Here is an 18,669-nt window from a genome sequence, read left to right as displayed (position 1 = left end):
TAGTACATTATAATAGCCATGTCCCCCAATGAGTGAAGAAAAGGTTAATAAAGTTTATTTATAGTGTATAGAAGTAAATGGAATAGCTTGTAATTACACCTGCTCACCACTGCGATGTCGACCGCGAGCAGGTAAACAATGAAGAACACAGTGCACAGCTTTCTCTTCAACCAGCTGATCGGCAGGAGTGCCGGGTGTCCTCAATATTAAAATCCCGGAAAACCTCTTTAATTAGTAAGTCCCATATACCCCAAAATGGTACCAATGAAACCACAACTCGTCCTGCAAAAAAAAACGTTCTGACGAGAGATGAGCGAATTGACTTCGGATGAAACATCTGAAGTCGATTCGCATAAAACTTTGCTCGCTCCTTACAGTATTCTAACGAAGTTTTATGCGAACAGAGTTTGGACGTTTCATCCAAAGTCTATTCGCTCATCCCTAGTTCTGACTCGTAGATGACTTAAAAAAAACAATTGTTTTTGCACAAGACATGCTACTATTGTGCAAAATTAGTAAAAAAACAAATCAAACTATAATTATTTGGTATAGCCATCATCATACTGACCCATGAAATAGAAGTATCGTGCTAATTATGTCATACGTGAGCATCGCAAATGTAAAGCACAAAAAACAATAGTGGAATAGCTTTTTTTTTTTTTTTTTTTTTATAAATGCACACCAAAAAATAATGTTAATCTATAAGTGATATGGGTGCCAGAATGGTGTCACTAAAAACTGCAATTCCACAGAAAAATTAGTGCAAGGAAAAAATAAATAATTGAGAGAAATTGATAATCACCCTTAAGTTCTAAATAATTGAGATTATTATTTTTTGGAGGCCTTAACACCTTTGATTTTCAGAACAGACATTTTCACACGTATATTTTTTCAAGATGTTGCGTGTTCCAGTGGTTGCTGCTTTCAGATCTTCTAGAAAAGAAAAGTTCTACCTGTATCATATAGTACTGATAGAGCAGTCGGATCATCACACACTAGTGGAAGAGATCTGGCCTGTGTGACAACTGGAGAAATAGCTGAAAGCTGGCCGTATACATTAGATAAATGGCCAAAACCACCAGATGTTGGGGGAGATAAGGATCAAGAAATTAAAATCTGAGTTATAAGGGTATGTTTACATGGTTGATGTTCCGTGCGTATTTTGGGGCGTATTCCACGACCAAACCCCTGGAGGATCCGGAGTGTTTTGGGCACTAATTCTGGCATGGATTTACTCCAAAACCGCGTGCAGAACATCCTCATTGATTTCAATCGGGAATCTACATGTCAAACCATACAGATCTTTTTCTCCACCAGCAGTTTTAAGAACTGCACCTCAGAAAAAAGAAGTGTCCTGTCCATTCTTGACTCGGATTCCGCATCAAAAAGCCAAAACCGCACCAAAAATTCTGTTAAAAACTGTCAGGAAAAAAACACATGCAAAAAACCTGATGCGGTTTCCACATCAGGTATTTTTCTGCACTGAAAATCCTCCATGTGAATATACCCTGAAAGCTTATGTTTTATTTCTAATACATATTCCTTTAACATAATGGGGGAGATTTATCAAAATAGTGTGAAGGAAAACTGGCTTAGTTGCTCATAGCAGCCAATCAGATTCTACCTTTCATTTTCTACATGAGCTCTGAAAAATGAAAGGTGGAATTTGATTGGTTGCCATGGGCAACTAAGTCAGTTTTCATAAATCTCCCTCAATGGGTTATTTGGCCTTCTTACTAATATCTTGCTTCTTATGTCTCAGTGTGGGATTGCAAAGCACCATCTATAATATACAGCAAAGGCGTTCAATGTTCTGTTCCTACATGTTTTTCATGTGTGACCAAGAAACTTAGGCAATGTTCACACATGATGGATAATTTCCATTTCGAGGTCACAAAAATAACTTTGGGTGACAATAAAATACCCATATGTCGAGCCATACTGCTATATATGATGTGATAGAGTATATTCTTGTCCTATAAAGCCAGTTTATGGAGCGGTGTACTCAGCCCGACTTGTGTTTGTGCAGTTATGGGACATGGTGTGTTGTCCGGCTTTGTGTAGAGTTGCCAAGCAACGAGAAGCCTGGAAATGAAGACAAAAACATTCCTCCCCGGCCTCGTTGTAACCTCTCACACCCAGGAAATCCAGGGACTGAAGACAACTGTCAAATGGCCCTTGTCACAAACTACCTTTACCTGTTTACTGAGGTATGTAAGGAGACATCTCAGATTTTTTTTGTGCCAATTGTATTACTTACAGTATATGACTTTTTAGTAATTGCATTGCTTGTTTTTGTAGCCACTACTTATAATGCAGGACTTGAATGCTCAAACACTAAGGATTTGATTAGGAAGCAGAGATGAACAGCCAAAGCCCTCCTGTTCTTGAAAGAAAGCCCAGCTCTCCTGCTATGCCAAGTGAAGAGGGTTCAGAAGGTGGCAAACATCTAGGGGAATCAATTGAAAACAGGCTTAGCATAAAGGATTTTACCGAAATTCAGAATCTGTTTAAGGTAAGGTAAAACATAATAGATTAAGCTGGAAATGTGATACTGTTATTTCCCTGACCAACCACAAGAGGCCTTTAAAATTTACCCATGGATGCTAAGGGGTTAATAAATTAGGCATAATTGCACTGAAGCTGGACGTGCACAAGAGATTTTGGATGGCAGAGCGATAAATCGTTGGTAGACCCGGTTGGATTTTCATGATGGACATTTCTGCCATTCATAACAGTGAAGGAAGATCTCTGGTTGATGAGGGGATGAGAACAGCGATACATGCATAGTGGCGCCAATCTGTTGTTCATTATGGCGGTCAATCAAATTTGATATCTACACCTAAACAGGGATGGAAAATATATTTTGTCATTGACATTCTAGATTGTCTTTCACTGCGTGCGATCAGTACCGATAAAGGACCAAGCAATGTTCACAGAGGGTCTAAATCTGTTACACTTCACTAAAAAGTCACTAGTGTATGGCGGATTGTTTTCCCACCCATACATTAATCATCTGAATCACTACGGCAATTTTGGCTGGCGCGCGACCAAAGATCGTAGTGTGGCTGGGCTGCCATAGGAATGAATGGGGTCGCAACGTGAAATACACATGCTGCGACGGCGTCATAAGAATCGCAAAAAATCCAACACTGCTGGATTTTTTGCAATTCACATGTTGTGGTCGCAGCAAACATGGAAGCTTCATTCCTACACTGGGAAACTTGGGTGCGACGCGGGTGCCAACATGTGTCGCCCCCAAAATGGCCATGTAGATGTAACCTAAAAGGCCTTTCAAGTACTTTTCCCTTCAGTTAAAATAAGACATTATTTCCTTACTGCCTTGTAAATTGGAATATTCTGCTGTGTTGTCACTTGGGTCTAGAAGCAGCGGGACATATTGCGTTATGCTAATACCTACCCCTCCCCCACATCTTTGCCTTACCTTTGTACAGGGGCGTCGTTAGGTCAAAACATTCGGGGCTTGAGCACCGGATGTTTTGTCCAGTGCCCCGAATGTTATGTTGGCCTGGTCGCTTTTTATTTTATTTGGCGTTTTCCCACCCCCTTGTACTTGTTCCACTACTTGCGGGCTGCGCGGGTATGAGTTCAGTCGCTTCGGTGCGCAATCCCATCCTGCGGAGCGTGATCCCGTGAGACCCGCCGCTGTAGGTCACGGGTCTCGTGGGATCACGCGCCGCAGGACGAGATTGTGCACCGAAGTGACTGAACTCATGCCCACAGCGCCCGCAAGTAGCAGATCAGCGGGAAAAGTACAAGGGGGGGTGGGGGGATGATCTGTGGGGTTGCCCAGATGGTAGTTATTCACAGTAGTTATTAACCCCTTTCAGCAGTCCCCCAATGTAGGGGGGACTGCTGAAAGGGGTTAATAACTACTGTGAAGGGGGGACTGCTGAAAGGGGTTAATAACTACTGTGAAGGGGGGCTGCTGAAAGGGGTTAATAACTACTGTGAAGGGCCTCTTCCCCCCCCCCCCCCCCCCCCCCGTGACGACGGGGGCATGGCTTCACGGGGCTTGGTACAGTGGGTTTGTGCCCCGGATGTTTTCAGACCCTAGCAACGCCCCTGCCTTTGCAAGTGTCACAGTAATTGTGGCGGTATTTTATATGGTTGCGGCTTTCTAGTCATGAATCAGGCGATTCAGTGCAAAACGCACCATCCAGTGGCACTTAGTAACTATAACTGGGAGTGATGACAGTGGAGGGAAATTATCTGTGTGTTCCTTTGTCTGGTTTGACAGCAGCAGGTGCTCCACTTTACTAGATAATATTAGATGGGAAGGTACAGTGGAGCAGTTGCCCATAGCAACCAACCAAATTACTACTTTCATTTTTTCAAAGGGGCTTTGGAAGGCTGTGAGCTGATATCTGATTGGTTGCTATGGGTAACTGCCTCATTTTTGTTTTATACTAGTTTAGATGAATCATCCCCATTGCATCTTTTTTTGGACACATATTAAAGGAAACCTGTCACGTTGAACACGGTGACTGAGCTGCAGGCAGGATGTTATAGATCAGGAGAAGTTGAGTAAAAGTTTTATTAATTTATTCATTTATATTCTGCTCGTTCTGGGCTTTGAAGTCTAGGAGACGTCCCATCAGTGACTGACAGCTCTCTCTGTATACACAGTCATGGAGGGAAGGCTGTCAATCACTGATAGGACCGCCTACCTGACTTCAAAGCCCAGAATGAGCAGGAATATAAATGAATATAATACAAGTTTCACTGAATCTTTACTGAAAAAACTATATATCAATCTGCTCAGCTCCTCCTGCTCTATAACAGGCTACCTACAGCTCAAACAACATGTTTGAGCTGACGAGTTCCCTTTAAAGTTTTCAGTCATAACACTTGAAGAGAGGCAGCAGCTACCAGTTGGTCTTCCTGATCCTTTGGACCCACTAAGAAGTCTTGTAAAGTAAAACCAAGTCCAAGGGAGGCTGAAAGACGCTCTGTAAGATATTGATTTCATATTTTGAAAGTGTCCCACTATACCTTCAGGGTCTACATTTGATGTCAACGAACGGTAAACTTAAATTTGCAAAATGCAGGCAAAGAACCTCAACTGGCGGACGTCTCCAATGGCCAGGAGGAACGCTGCATCACAAGATGCAGAGACTCCGCAGCAAACACTTGCCCGACTGCAAGCTGATCAAATGCGTCATTCTGCTGCTGAAAATCCTGATAAAACTCAGGCCCGACTTTCTCAGCAACACCCCAGACCAAACCCAGGCCAGAAAGCAAGCTGATATTCAATGTGCTAATAAGTGGGCTTTCATCAATGGTGTACATAGATAAGTAAGGGCCCCATAGCAAGGATCAAACCAGGCCCCCCACACAGGACAGAAGGGTTTCTGCCTAAAACCTTTCAACCATTTTTTCACTGCCTCACTTGCTAAAAGTTGTTCTTTTAGAGGGTAGATTCCTGACCAAGTATTCAACTCCAGTAGAAGAGGAAATAATCCCAACTAAGACTGGGCCCTCTCTTGCCATAGGCCCCATTGCAGTCGCATGGTCTGCCGCTATGGTAGTTACGTCCCTGGCTTTCATGCATGACGCTGGCTTTCAATTATGATCCCACCATAGCCCAAAATAGATTAGTTTGGATTGGTACATAGGAGACTAAAAATGACATAAGCAGTGTGTAACTATGAGGATATAGGGATACCAGCAATGTCTCAGTAAACAAAAAACTGAGGGCATGGATTGGCCTCCTGGGCACCCTAGGAACAAATTAAATGAACACACAAACAGACAGACCAACACTTGATATACAGTACAGACCAAAAGTTTGGACACACCTTCTCATTCAAAGAGTTTTCTTTATTTTCATGACTATGAAAATTGTAGATTTACACTGAAGGCATCAAAACTATGAATTAACACATGTGGAATTATATACATAACAAACAAGTGTGAAACAACTGAAAATATGTCATATTCTAGGTTCTTCAAAGTAGCCACCTTTTGCTTTGATTACTGCTTTGCACACTCTTGGCATTTTCTTGATGAGCTTCAAGAGGTAGTCCCCTGAAATGGTTTTTACTTCACAGGTGTGCCCTGTCAGGTTTAATAAGTGGGATTTCTTGCCTTATAAATGGGGTTGGGACCATCAGTGGCGTTGAGGAGAAGTCAGGTGGATACACAGCTGATAGTCCTACTGAATAAACTGTTAGAATTTGTATTATGGCAAGAAAAAAGCAGCTAAGTAAAGAAAAACAAGTGGCCATCATTACTTTAAGAAATGAAGGTCAGTCAGTCAGCCGAAAAATTGGGAAAACTTTGAAAGTAAGGGCTCTTTGACCATGAAGGAGAGTGATGGGGTGCTGCGCCAGATGACCTGGCTTCCACAGTCACCGGACCTGAACCTAATCGAGATGGTTTGGGGTGAGCTGCACCGCAGAGTGAAGGCAAAAGGGCCAACAAGTGCTAAGCATCTCAAGAGCTCATCAAGAGAATGCCAAGAGTGTGCAAAGCAGTAATCAAAGCAAAAGGTGGCTACTTTGAAGAACCTAGAATATGACATATTTTCAGTTGTTTCACACTTGTTTGTTATGTATATAATTCCACATGTGTTAATTCATAGTTTTGATGCCTTCATAGTCATGAAAATAAAGAAAACTCTTTGAATGAGAAGGTGTGTCCAAACTTTTGGTCTGTACTGTATATAATGTCTTCTAGTGAACATTTTCTTTTAAAGTTGTGTCAAACATTGTAATCATTGCAGTCAGTGTCATTCACTTACAGGGGAAGTTGTTCCAGAGGAATATCTAAACCTATGATGTCTAATACCATTATGACGAACAATACAATGATTACTGAACTTAATTTTATACAGTCTCTATACAATTTAAATAATTTTGGGGAAAACAACTTAATGTTAAGAATTAGCATGAGTGGAGGAGCCAAGAGCCTTAATGCAGTGATGCTAAAAGACCTGCATTAAAGGGTTAAAATGAATCTGTCAGCTTCGAAACCCCTTAAACTAGAGTAAGCGGTGTAAAGTGTAAGTAACACTGAGTTCAGTTATGTCATTTTTATCTTCATACTCACTTGCATTTCGACGCTGTGCTCTGACAAACCAGTAGTAAAAAGCATTGAGAGGACTCCGGAGCTCACACACATAATGGAGAGGACTCAAAGAGGAGTCCTCCCAATGCATTTTACTGCTGGCTTGTAGGAGCACAGTGTCGGAATGCAAATGTGTATGAAGATAAAATTTACATAACCAAACTCAGCTTAATTTACACTACACACCGCTTACTCTAGTTTGGAGGAGTTTTGGAGCTGACAGATTTCCTTTAAAGTGTTTTTCCAAGATAAGAAGAAGAGACAGCACTACTGTTATGCACTACATTTAAAGGTATTGATAAGTGGGGTCTAAGTGCTGAGACCCCTGTGGGGATACGCTCTGGTAGACAGGATTAGCAGACGCAGTATAGAGGCAACAACAAGTTCTTTGGATCAAACAGTTCAGTGTTTTATTCACACTTTAGGCAAGTGACAAAATAAACTGTCATATTCAAACAAAAAGTCACCTTGCGGTGTTGGTGGTAATTCACACCATGCGGCAATTCTGCCTCAAAGAGTCCTTGCTCATAGCAGCACCAACCTGTTTTCATGCCAAACAGGTAGCAAGCCTTCATCCAGACACAAGGCTCCCAGATCCCAACACACTGGCTTCTGAGCCCAGCTGCCTATTTAAGGACAGCCAGGTGCTGCCAAAACCCGGACCAGCATTTAAAATCCGGTCCGGTATTTGACCTCACCTGGCTGTAAATCAGCCCAACAGCCATGCTGGGAGGAAAATACCTGTTTTCCCAGACCAAACCACTCACTGTGTCACACCCCCCTTGATTCCTAGAAAAAGAAGAAAGAAGTGCTTATATCGCTCGTTCTCTCCCTTCGCTGCAGTAGAGGAAGTAAAATGGACTTAACACAAAGTCTATGGTTCCGTCTTGCTTGTGTCTCCTGCAGTGAGGAGAAAGGGATCGCTATGTGAGCGTTTCTTTCTCCTCATTTTAGTGATCATTGAGGGGTCTCAGCGCTCAGACCTCCACCAGTCAAAAAGCTAGGCCATATCAAAAGTTTTGTGAAAGCTTAGTGACCCTTCATCTTCTATTTCTTACTATTTGTAAGTATAGTGAATATAGCAGTAATGTATTTTCAACTATATACACTGTAGAGACATCTAGGACATCTATGGCTGTCTGAGTGAGTGACTCCATCAGGAGCCTTGTGTTTTTATTATCTTAGCATCCTTATTCTACTATCAATAGATGCATTATGTGCTTTGAATTTAGTGACACCATCATAAACCCTGTTTTGGTACCCTGTATCCTGGTATCCCTGAGCGGTGGATGAATTCTGTATCTTCGGTGTATCAAATCCCTATATATTGCACGCTTTCTGTATTTACCAACTTTACTACTACATGAATTTATTTTTTATCCTTTTGTTTATTGGTCCCCTGATGAACCTCTTGAGGGAAACGCGTTGGAGCAGGTGTCATAAATTTCACTTTATCAGTGTAGGCTTGTTTCAGGGTAAGTTCATAGTGGTTTGCATCCATCAGGGTGTTACTCTGCAGTGAAGGGTACAAAGAGACATTGGTAGGGGCAAGTCCCTTCCTCCCCTTTCACCCCTATCCTATTAATGGTTATGTGTTTCTTTTTTTCTATTGTTTTGGGTCTCTTGTTTTTTTGATATCACTTGGCCTGGTGGACTATTTATTATCGTGATTGATTAAAAGTTATGTTTTAAGGTTTTATTTATTCAGTGATTCTTAAAGTGTAGTTGCTCTTTAAATGTTATTTTACTTCAGTCCACAGACAGAAGTTGCACTGAGCAGAGAATATGAGATGATTAAGACACCACACAAACCATCCCTAGCCCTGCTGACTGCAAGAACTGGAATGACTGATTGATCCATTGTCAGAGAACCCATTATACAGTAGTAATGGAGCTATTATATTAAATAACTTTTAGAATGTAATACATATTGAAGAGTGAAGAACATGGTTTTACTGGTCTTCTCATCAGAGATAAGTAGATCAATAAGACCGGAACTCCCTACATTGATGAACAGTTCATTCGAGGACAGAATCAATATTCAGGTTTTAACAGTAAACTGACCAACTTTGAGAAACCAAAATTGGTGATAGAGTTTGTCCACCTCTAATAATGGCTACAGAAATGTCAAATATGATTGCATTTTAATACACAACACTATTGTAATATCACTAATCTTAGTCCTTTGTCTTCTTCTGAAAATCTGTACTATGTCTTCTCCCAGTCCCCAGAGCTAAATCCACCAGAATGTATGAGCAAGGAGGAATTCATGGAGAGAACATATGCAGCCGTGAGGCGCGGAGTGAAAGAAGAATACAGGGATTTATTTGATAAGATAGATGTGAGTCGTGAAGGTTTCATTGATTGGGACAAATTAACATCCTTCATGCTGCTTGAGCTTTACGAGAAAGATGAACGAGTGAAATCATCAGTAATTCCCCAGTGGAAGGATATTCGCAGTCTTCCATTAATTCACAAGGAAAACATCCAAAAAGTAGTTTATTTGAAAGGTTCTTGCCGCTACGTAACTTTGAGCAAAGATGGATTACTGGGAGTCTGGGGAGAGAATTTAAAACTACAAAGAAGCCTGCGGATCTGCACAGATACCGTCAAGCTGAAAGATTTATGGGCCACCAGCTTGGTATTCCTGGCCAATGTAAACAAGGTAAATATGGATGTAAATATAAGTAAAGCATATATCAATAAGGCAAGGGGGCCGGGATGCATTGTAGGCTTTATTCATTATATCTGTCGGAAAGGTGAAGTGTGTGCCCTGTGCTGGCACTGTTCAGGTATGGGAACAGGATCAAAAACAGTAATTGCCTATCTATGTAGAAAGGCTAAATAAACGAGCAATGTCACAAAGTAATGAAAAGCATAAATCTAAATAAAAAAAACATGTATTCATTATACATTGGTATCTGAAAGTCCTATAAATGAAGTAAACAAGGCACAGCTAGTATCCTGTCCTCCCACTTCATGTGTCCATTCTCTGAGTTGTAGAAGATCAGGAAACTGCACTTCTGCTCCAAATACTACTGTATCATCAAGCCACATCCATCATCCATCTCACTGTACAACATACCTGTTTAACACAGTCTTCATTTATCACCCTTTCATGGGATAGATGACAAATGTTAGACCACTCGGGGTCTTACAACCACTATAATTGGGAGTCCTGAATCACTTATTTCTTTTCTCCAGTTCTTCTATGGTCAGGAGGATCACTTAGATGCCATGGTCAATGCTAACCAGGGCACCTAAAAGGTTAAAAACACGCACTGTCAACTCTGTCGGCACCCAACAAGGCAATTTTGGGTTGTCATGGCAGCAGGGCGGCTAGTGAAGGCCACCACATCTGCCTTATTTGTACACCCATTAGATCCTGCCAGATGCAGGGGCTAATAAATCACTGCAAGGGTAATACACTGCAATACACAAGTATTGCAATCTATTGCGGCACAAGTGATCATGCCCTGTGCTGGTGAAATCCCCTAATGAGAATTAAAGAAAATGTAAAAAAAAAAAAATATGTAAAAATTTAAGATTTGGCCTCCTCCTGAATGGGTTAATAGTGTGTCCTTCCTTTTTTATACTAAACGTGGCTCTGCTACACCTGCCACATCTGAATATAGCTCTTGAGCTAAAATATAATGTTGATTTCTGCTTTACACAATGTGCAGACATAACCTAAATGCTTTGGTGACTTATTAATCATCTCTCCAAAGTTTAGGTGATGCAAAGAAGCTGCTTCACATTACATTGTTCTCTTCTATTTGAAGATGTTTTCTATAGAGTACAGCAATGTAGATTTTGCTATTGTTTGTGGCAATTTGGCAGTTATATCTTTTCCTATTTTAAGATTTAATAGCAGATGTAATTTTCTTTTCTGCAGTAAATTAACATTTACGCCTCTTTATTGAAAATGGTAAAAAATTTCATTTGGGAGGTTATGAATGATTGTCTGACCAATTTAAGTTAAAATTAATTCCCTAATTCGGGGGCAGACAGACCACTGGGTTATTTCACACAGCGCAAGGGTCGAGACCCAGAGCATAAAGGGGGCCCTCAACCCTCCACCTAAAAATGCATCATATACAGTATCTTAAGCAGCCCACAGCCATCACTAGGGGCAGCTAGATGTATTAAACCACATGCACTAAGCTCCCCCTAGTGGCAGCTGAAAAAATTAAGTACTTTTTCTTTTAAAGGGGCTATCCAGGTTTTAAAATAGTAGATTGTTGGGGTGTAGTGTTGGGCGAGCATGCTCAGCCGAATATTGCGTGTGCTCGAGTCAGTGTATTTAAATCTAATTTAGCCTCTATTTCTGAAAAGTTTCTGGCGGTATTCGAACTAAAAACTTTCTACATTACAGCCAAGAATGTTAACCACTACACTATAGAGCTGCATGGCCAGTTACTTAAAAAAAAAAAATTAAATATGAGACTTCTGCTGTATGGGAATACTTACTAGTAGTAAGTATTCCTATACAGCAGAAGTCTCAAATATATATATTTTTTAAGTAACTGGCCATGCAGCTCTATAGTGTAGTGGTTAACATTCTGGGCTGTAATGTAGAAGGTTGTGAGTTTGAATCCTGTCAGAAACTTTTCAGAAATAGAGGCTAAATTAAAGTTATATATTTAATATTTTTTTAGTAATTGTAAAAAATTTGTAATTACTAAAAAATATATATATATAAAATCATACTTCTGATATATATGAATGCATAATATGTGGTAAACTACTACTGATGTTTTAGCCATAATATATTTACATATATTATAATATATTATATATTCTAAATTAATAATAATATATGTAAATATATTATGGCTAAAAACTTTAAATTAAATTTAACCTCTATTTCTGAAGGGATTCGAACTCACAATCTTCTACATTACAGCCCAATATGTTAACCACTATAGAGCTAGCTGCATGGCCAGTTACTTAAAAAAAAAAAAAAAAGTGAGACTTCTGCTGTATAAGAATACCTACTAATAGTAAGTATTCCTATACAGCAGAAGTCTCTCTTTTTTTTTTAAAGTAACTGGCCATGCAGCTCTATAGTGTAGTGGTTAAGATTCTTTACTGTAATGTAGAAGGTTGTGAGTTCAAATACCGCCAGAAACTTTTCAGAAATAGAGGCTAAATTAGATTTAAATACACTGGGTGTTCCCAAGCACTGACTCCATATATGGACATAGCTATATATAAAGTCAGAGCAGGGACTCCTAAGCTGAACTAGAGTCCCGACACCCTCTCCTCTTCAGAGCAGGGGGTGCCTGGTTTAATGCTCGGGTTCTCCCATTGACTTCCATTGTGCCTTTGACTTCCATTGTGCTCGGGTGCTCTGTATAGCACTTGAGCATCGGGAAGTGTTGCATACGAGCACTTTGGTGCTCGACCAACACTAGTGGGGTGCAACGCTTAGCACCCCTAACAATTATCTGGCACTGAGGCCTCTTCATTGTTTACAATAGTCTGCACGCTCTACTTATCATAGTAGTTGTGCAAGGTATTGCTACTTTGTCCGATTTACTTGACCCCTACGAAACGTTAAAAAGGGAGCCTGTAATGTGAGTCTTGGGGCATATCAACTTTTTGCCTGAGGACTCAGACAGGCCCCCATGTGATCAAACATTTTGGGAAAGAGTAATTATCATACTGTATGAGAGTTAAACCCTTGGAGAGGAATCACATCCTTCACTTATCTCCATAGTATTATGCCATAGCTTCATGTTCAGTGTTTTACTCTCCACAGATCGCCGTTGCCTTCACAAGTAAGGAAATCTGTTTCTATGATCTCAATTCAAAGCAGGACCTGTTTTGCCAATATAAACTGCAAGGATTGCTTGCCACACCAATATGCATGGATTACTGGCACAACCCAGATGATGGCAATGAAGCTGTTCTTACATTTGGAGATGTCAATGGGCAGGTAGAGTAAGCAATAAGGTTGATTTCTTAAGCTGGCCATACACATTAGTCTTTCGTTGTCCGATCACTATAATGTGTCTGGGGTGCTCTCAACTTTCTCCCAACAGAGGATGTTTCGGGGAATATAAGGATCGGGCAAAATGAATACGTTCACCCAATCCTTTTATTCTCCCAGGAGAAAAGCCGACCAGAAGTGTCTGTCAGCTGCTTTCTCCACTCTCTCCATGTGTGTAGGTGCCATTAGTGTGCTTTATGCTTTCCATACCTCACTGGTGTGCTAATTACAATGTACGGTCTGGGTGGTAATTTGCTTCATATCCTTTATAGGTGCAGGCTATATGTTTCATATCAGCTATGATATCCTTGTTTGAGCGGCCGGCTAATTCTACTGAGGATCAGCAGACTACCCTGTACATTACCTGGAAAGAATTGGTTGGTGGATTCCACAAATGTTGCTCGATTGCAAAACACGAACTTCATGAAAACAACTGGGTGCGACAAGGTGATTTCTACCAGCACTTCTAGACAATGGTTACGTAAAAGCATGAGATGGTCTCATTAGCCTTCAACACAAGGAATATGGTTGCTTTTCTCTTAAGACAGCCAAGAACGTGAATGAGACTATTGATAATTGTTGCATGCAGCCATGACCAGCAATACTTGTATTACTTTATCTGCACTGTTAACTTATGGTTCTGCTAAGGTATCTGTTAGGTCACTTGTTTTCGGTTTTCCTAATTGCAACACATTAAAGGGATTGTTGCCACTTTTGACCATGTTAAACTCTTAACAGCACTAGGTAGGGGCTTGGGAGAGCAGTACAAACATAGTTTTTTTGTGGCGCTTTATTCATCAGGAGTTGTGTGAATATGTAGTTTTATTCAGCAAATTCTGCTGTCGCAAGTGCCTAGGACAGGGCTTCACTGTGAAATGCACTCTGCCCTCTGCCCTGATGGAAAACTTCCAGGTTGGATGCTAAAGCTGTCACTCAGAGCGGAGGGAAGGGGCTTTGAAGCAGCTCAATTTAAAAGGATAACTGTCACATTTAGACCCTAATTTCAATTTTCATATATGTAGTTACTAATAACATGATATTCCAGAATCAGTTACTATTAGACTGACTTACCCCATATTTAATAAGATTCAGCCCTTAGCAACCAGTTTGCATAAAACTGCAATTTCACTATTCAGTTAAGATGGCCGCCACTGCCCTCACCCTGAGACTAATCCTGCCTGCCCTCACTAGCCAGTAACAATAGCCCCCCAAAAGTGTCAGTAACCAGAGCCCTCCCCCCTAAAGGGTTAATCTCCTGCAGCACAAAGGGGTCCTCTTACCACATGTTGCTTTCATTTATACACTGAGCAGATGGCAGATCTCCCTTCCCTGTTCTGCGCTGCTTCAACTCTGCATTCTCCAGCTCTGCTGAGTGAGGGAGCGTCTGCCAAGCGCAGGGACAGGGAGAAGTGCACACAGCCCAGGCACTGTTATCAGTGCTGGGGAGGACCTGGCTTTAATCATTTACTTACAGTCCCTGGCTGTCAGTAATCTGACCTTGCAGGCAGCCTGCTTCTGCGTCCTCCGTCCTTCAACAGATAGACGGACCATGCCTAGCAACCCTATTTTAAGCACAGGATGTACTGTAAAAGTAGGCAATACAGGGAACAAAAATGTGGAATGAAGGGGTAATTGAATACACAGTGAAAAGTTGAAATAGGGCCACCAAGGTGATATTAATCACCACAATCCAATACTCCCCCAAAAATATATATACAACAGTTATCCTTTAAGGATCATTTCCATACAAAAATAAATCTAAATTGAAACCCCTGAATTGATTTCATATATTCCTAAACTTCAGTTATGCCATTTCTGAGTTGGGTTATAACAGATTCCAAAGCGACCACTTCTAACGACACCATTTCAGTGTTTATTGAGGTTGACAGCCAGAATAAAATATACATCTGCAATGTGGCACAGAGTTATATTACAGAGCTATGGTATAACATTCAGAGCCTGTGGAAAGCTGGATGAAAATCCTGCAGCCAATGTAATGCTTGACACCCAACCCAGTAATGGACCAAATAACAGAAGTGACTGAATAAAGTATCAAAAGATTTCACAGCAGAAGCTAACATAGGAACATGAGTACAATCAGCAATGCCGGGATAGAAGTTCAGAACACCAATATGAATTTTGCATTAGGTGAGATGGTAACGAAAGGCTTTGTCCGTAATCTGCTGCAATATGCTTCACTGGACAATAAATCTTCCCGCATATTGCTCCTAACTTTTTCTATTCTTATGCGTAAACTTAGGACATTCCTCTTTCTTAGTAATAGGTATAAATAACTTTCCCATATAACACCCAACCGGGAACTTAAAGTGACCCTGGAAAGTAACCTAAAAGTGACCTCATACTCTAGATTGGTCCAAATTAACAGATGGTGGGGCATCATAAGTAGGCGATGCCAACACAACTAGGCAGGGCAAGCACTACCCATAGTGCAGCACATTATACTGCCTCAGCAGACCCTAATACCACAGTGCAGCACAAAATACTGCCTCAGCAGACCCTAATACCACAGTGCAGCACAAAATACTGCCTCAGCAGACCCAAATACCACAGTGCAGCACAAAATACTGCCTCAGCAGACCCTAATACCACAGTGCAGCACAAAATACTGCCTCAGCAGACCCAAATACCACAGTGTAGCACTAAATACTGCCTCAGCAGACCCAAATACCACACTGCAGTACAAAATACTGCCTCAGCAGACCCAAATACCACAGTGCAGCACAAAATACTGCCTCAGCAGACCCAAATACCACAGTGCAGCACTAAATACTGCCTCAGCAGACCCAAATACCACAGTGCAGCACAGAATACTGCCTCAGCAGACCCTAATACCACAGTGCAGCACAAAATACTGCCTCAGCAGACCCTAATACCACAGTGCAGCACAAAATACTGCCTCAGCAGACCCAAATACCACAGTGCAGCACAAAATACTGCCTCAGCAACCCTAATACCACAGTGCAGCACAAAATACTGCCTCAGCAGACCCTAATACCACAGTGTAGCACTAAATACTGCCTCAGCAGACCCAAATACCACAGTGCAGTACAAAATACTGCCTCAGCAGACCCAAATACCACAGTGCAGCACAGAATACTGCCTCAGCAGACCCAAATACCACAGTGCAGCACAGAATACTGCCTCAGCAGACCCTAATACCACAGTGCAGCACAAAATACTGCCTCAGCAGACCCTAATACCACAGTGCAGCACAGAATACTGCCTAAGCAGACCCTAATACCACAGTGCAGCACAAAATACTGCCTCAGCAGACCCAAATACCACAGTGTAGCACTAAATACTGCCTCAGCAGACCCAAATACCACAGTGCAGTACAAAATACTGCCTCAGCAGACCCAAATACCACAGTGCAGCACAAAATACTGCCTCAGCAGACCCTAATACCACAGTGCAGCACAGAATACTGCCTAAGCAGACCCTAATACCACAGTGCAGCACAAAATACTGCCTCAGCAGACCCAAATACCACAGTGTAGCACTAAATACTGCCTCAGCAGACCCAAATACCACAGTGCAGTACAAAATACTGCCTCAGCAGACCCAAATACCACAGTGTAGCACTAAATACTGCCTCAGCAGACCCAAATACCACAGTGCAGCACAAAATACTGCCTCAGCAGACCCAAATACCACAGTGCAGCACAAAATACTGCCTCAGCAGACCCAAATACCACAGTGCAGCACAGAATACTGCCTCAGCAGACCCAAATACCACAGTGCAGCACAAAATACTGCCTCAGCAGACCCAAATACCACAGTGCAGCACTAAATACTGCCTCAGCAGACCCAAATACCACAGTGCAGCACAGAATACTGCCTCAGCAGACCCTAATACCACAGTGCAGTACAAAATACTGCCTCAGCAGACCCAAATACCACAGTGCAGCACAAAATACTGCCTCAGCAGACCCTAATACCACAGTGCAGCACAAAATACTGCCTCAGCAGACCCAAATACCACAGTGCAGCACTAAATACTGCCTCAGCAGACCCTAATACCACAGTGCAGCACAAAATACTGCCTCAGCAGACCCTAATACCACAGTGCAACACAGAATACTGCCTGAGCAGACCCAAATACCACGGTGCAGCACAAAATACCGCCTCAGCAGACCCTAATACCACAGTGCAGCACAAAATACTGCCTCAGCAGACCCTAATACCACAGTGCAGCACAGAATACTGCCTCAGCAGACCCTAATACCACAGTGCAGCACAAAATACTGCCTCAGCAGACCCTAATACCACAGTGCAGCACAAAATACTGCCTCAGCAGACCCAAATACCACAGTGCAGCACAAAATACTGCCTCAGCAGACCCTAATACCACAGTGCAGCACAAAATACTGCCTCAGCAGACCCTAATACCACAGTGCAGCACAAAATACTGCCTCAGCAGACCCAAATACCACAGTGTAGCACTAAATACTGCCTCAGCAGACCCAAATACCACACTGCAGTACAAAATACTGCCTCAGCAGACCCAAATACCACAGTGCAGCACAAAATACTGCCTCAGCAGACCCAAATACCACAGTGCAGCACAGAATACTGCCTCAGCAGACCCAAATACCACAGTGCAGCACAAAATACTGCCTCAGCAGACCCAAATACCACAGTGCAGCACTAAATACTGCCTCAGCAGACCCAAATACCACAGTGCAGCACAGAATACTGCCTCAGCAGACCCTAATACCACAGTGCAGCACAAAATACTGCCTCAGCAGACCCTAATACCACAGTGCAGCACAAAATACTGCCTCAGCAGACCCAAATACTACAGTGCAGCACAAAATACTGCCTCAGCAACCCTAATACCACAGTGCAGCACAAAATACTGCCTCAGCAGACCCTAATACCACAGTGTAGCACTAAATACTGCCTCAGCAGACCCAAATACCACAGTGCAGTACAAAATACTGCCTCAGCAGACCCAAATACCACAGTGCAGCACAGAATACTGCCTCAGCAGACCCAAATACCACAGTGCAGCACAGAATACTGCCTCAGCAGACCCTAATACCACAGTGCAGCACAAAATACTGCCTCAGCAGACCCTAATACCACAGTGCAGCACAGAATACTGCCTAAGCAGACCCTAATACCACAGTGCAGCACAAAATACTGCCTCAGCAGACCCAAATACCACAGTGTAGCACTAAATACTGCCTCAGCAGACCCAAATACCACAGTGCAGTACAAAATACTGCCTCAGCAGACCCAAATACCACAGTGCAGCACAAAATACTGCCTCAGCAGACCCTAATACCACAGTGCAGCACAGAATACTGCCTAAGCAGACCCTAATACCACAGTGCAGCACAAAATACTGCCTCAGCAGACCCAAATACCACAGTGTAGCACTAAATACTGCCTCAGCAGACCCAAATACCACAGTGCAGTACAAAATACTGCCTCAGCAGACCCAAATACCACAGTGTAGCACTAAATACTGCCTCAGCAGACCCAAATACCACAGTGCAGCACAAAATACTGCCTCAGCAGACCCAAATACCACAGTGCAGCACAAAATACTGCCT

At 42.1% G+C, this 18,669-nt stretch overlaps 1 protein-coding gene across 1 annotated transcript in view; it reads left to right on the top strand.

Annotated features, from left to right (window-relative positions):
- Positions 1-2,117: 2,117 nt before the first annotated feature.
- WDR49 (WD repeat domain 49) overlaps positions 2,118-18,669 on the top strand; it is a 190,659-nt gene continuing 174,107 nt past the window's right edge. The window contains exons 1-5 of the mRNA XM_040428182.1: positions 2,118-2,210; positions 2,302-2,515; positions 9,317-9,757; positions 12,857-13,033; positions 13,360-13,534. Coding sequence (XP_040284116.1) covers positions 2,363-2,515; positions 9,317-9,757; positions 12,857-13,033; positions 13,360-13,534 — 946 coding nt within the window. The 5' untranslated portion in view covers positions 2,118-2,210; positions 2,302-2,362. The remainder of the gene's footprint in view (positions 2,211-2,301; positions 2,516-9,316; positions 9,758-12,856; positions 13,034-13,359; positions 13,535-18,669) is intronic.

This window comes from Bufo bufo, chromosome 4 (assembly GCF_905171765.1).
Source record: "Bufo bufo chromosome 4, aBufBuf1.1, whole genome shotgun sequence".
Lineage (NCBI taxonomy): Eukaryota > Metazoa > Chordata > Amphibia > Anura > Bufonidae > Bufo > Bufo bufo.
Note: the sequence above shows the minus strand (reverse complement) of the source record. Positions and strands in the feature narration are given on the sequence as shown.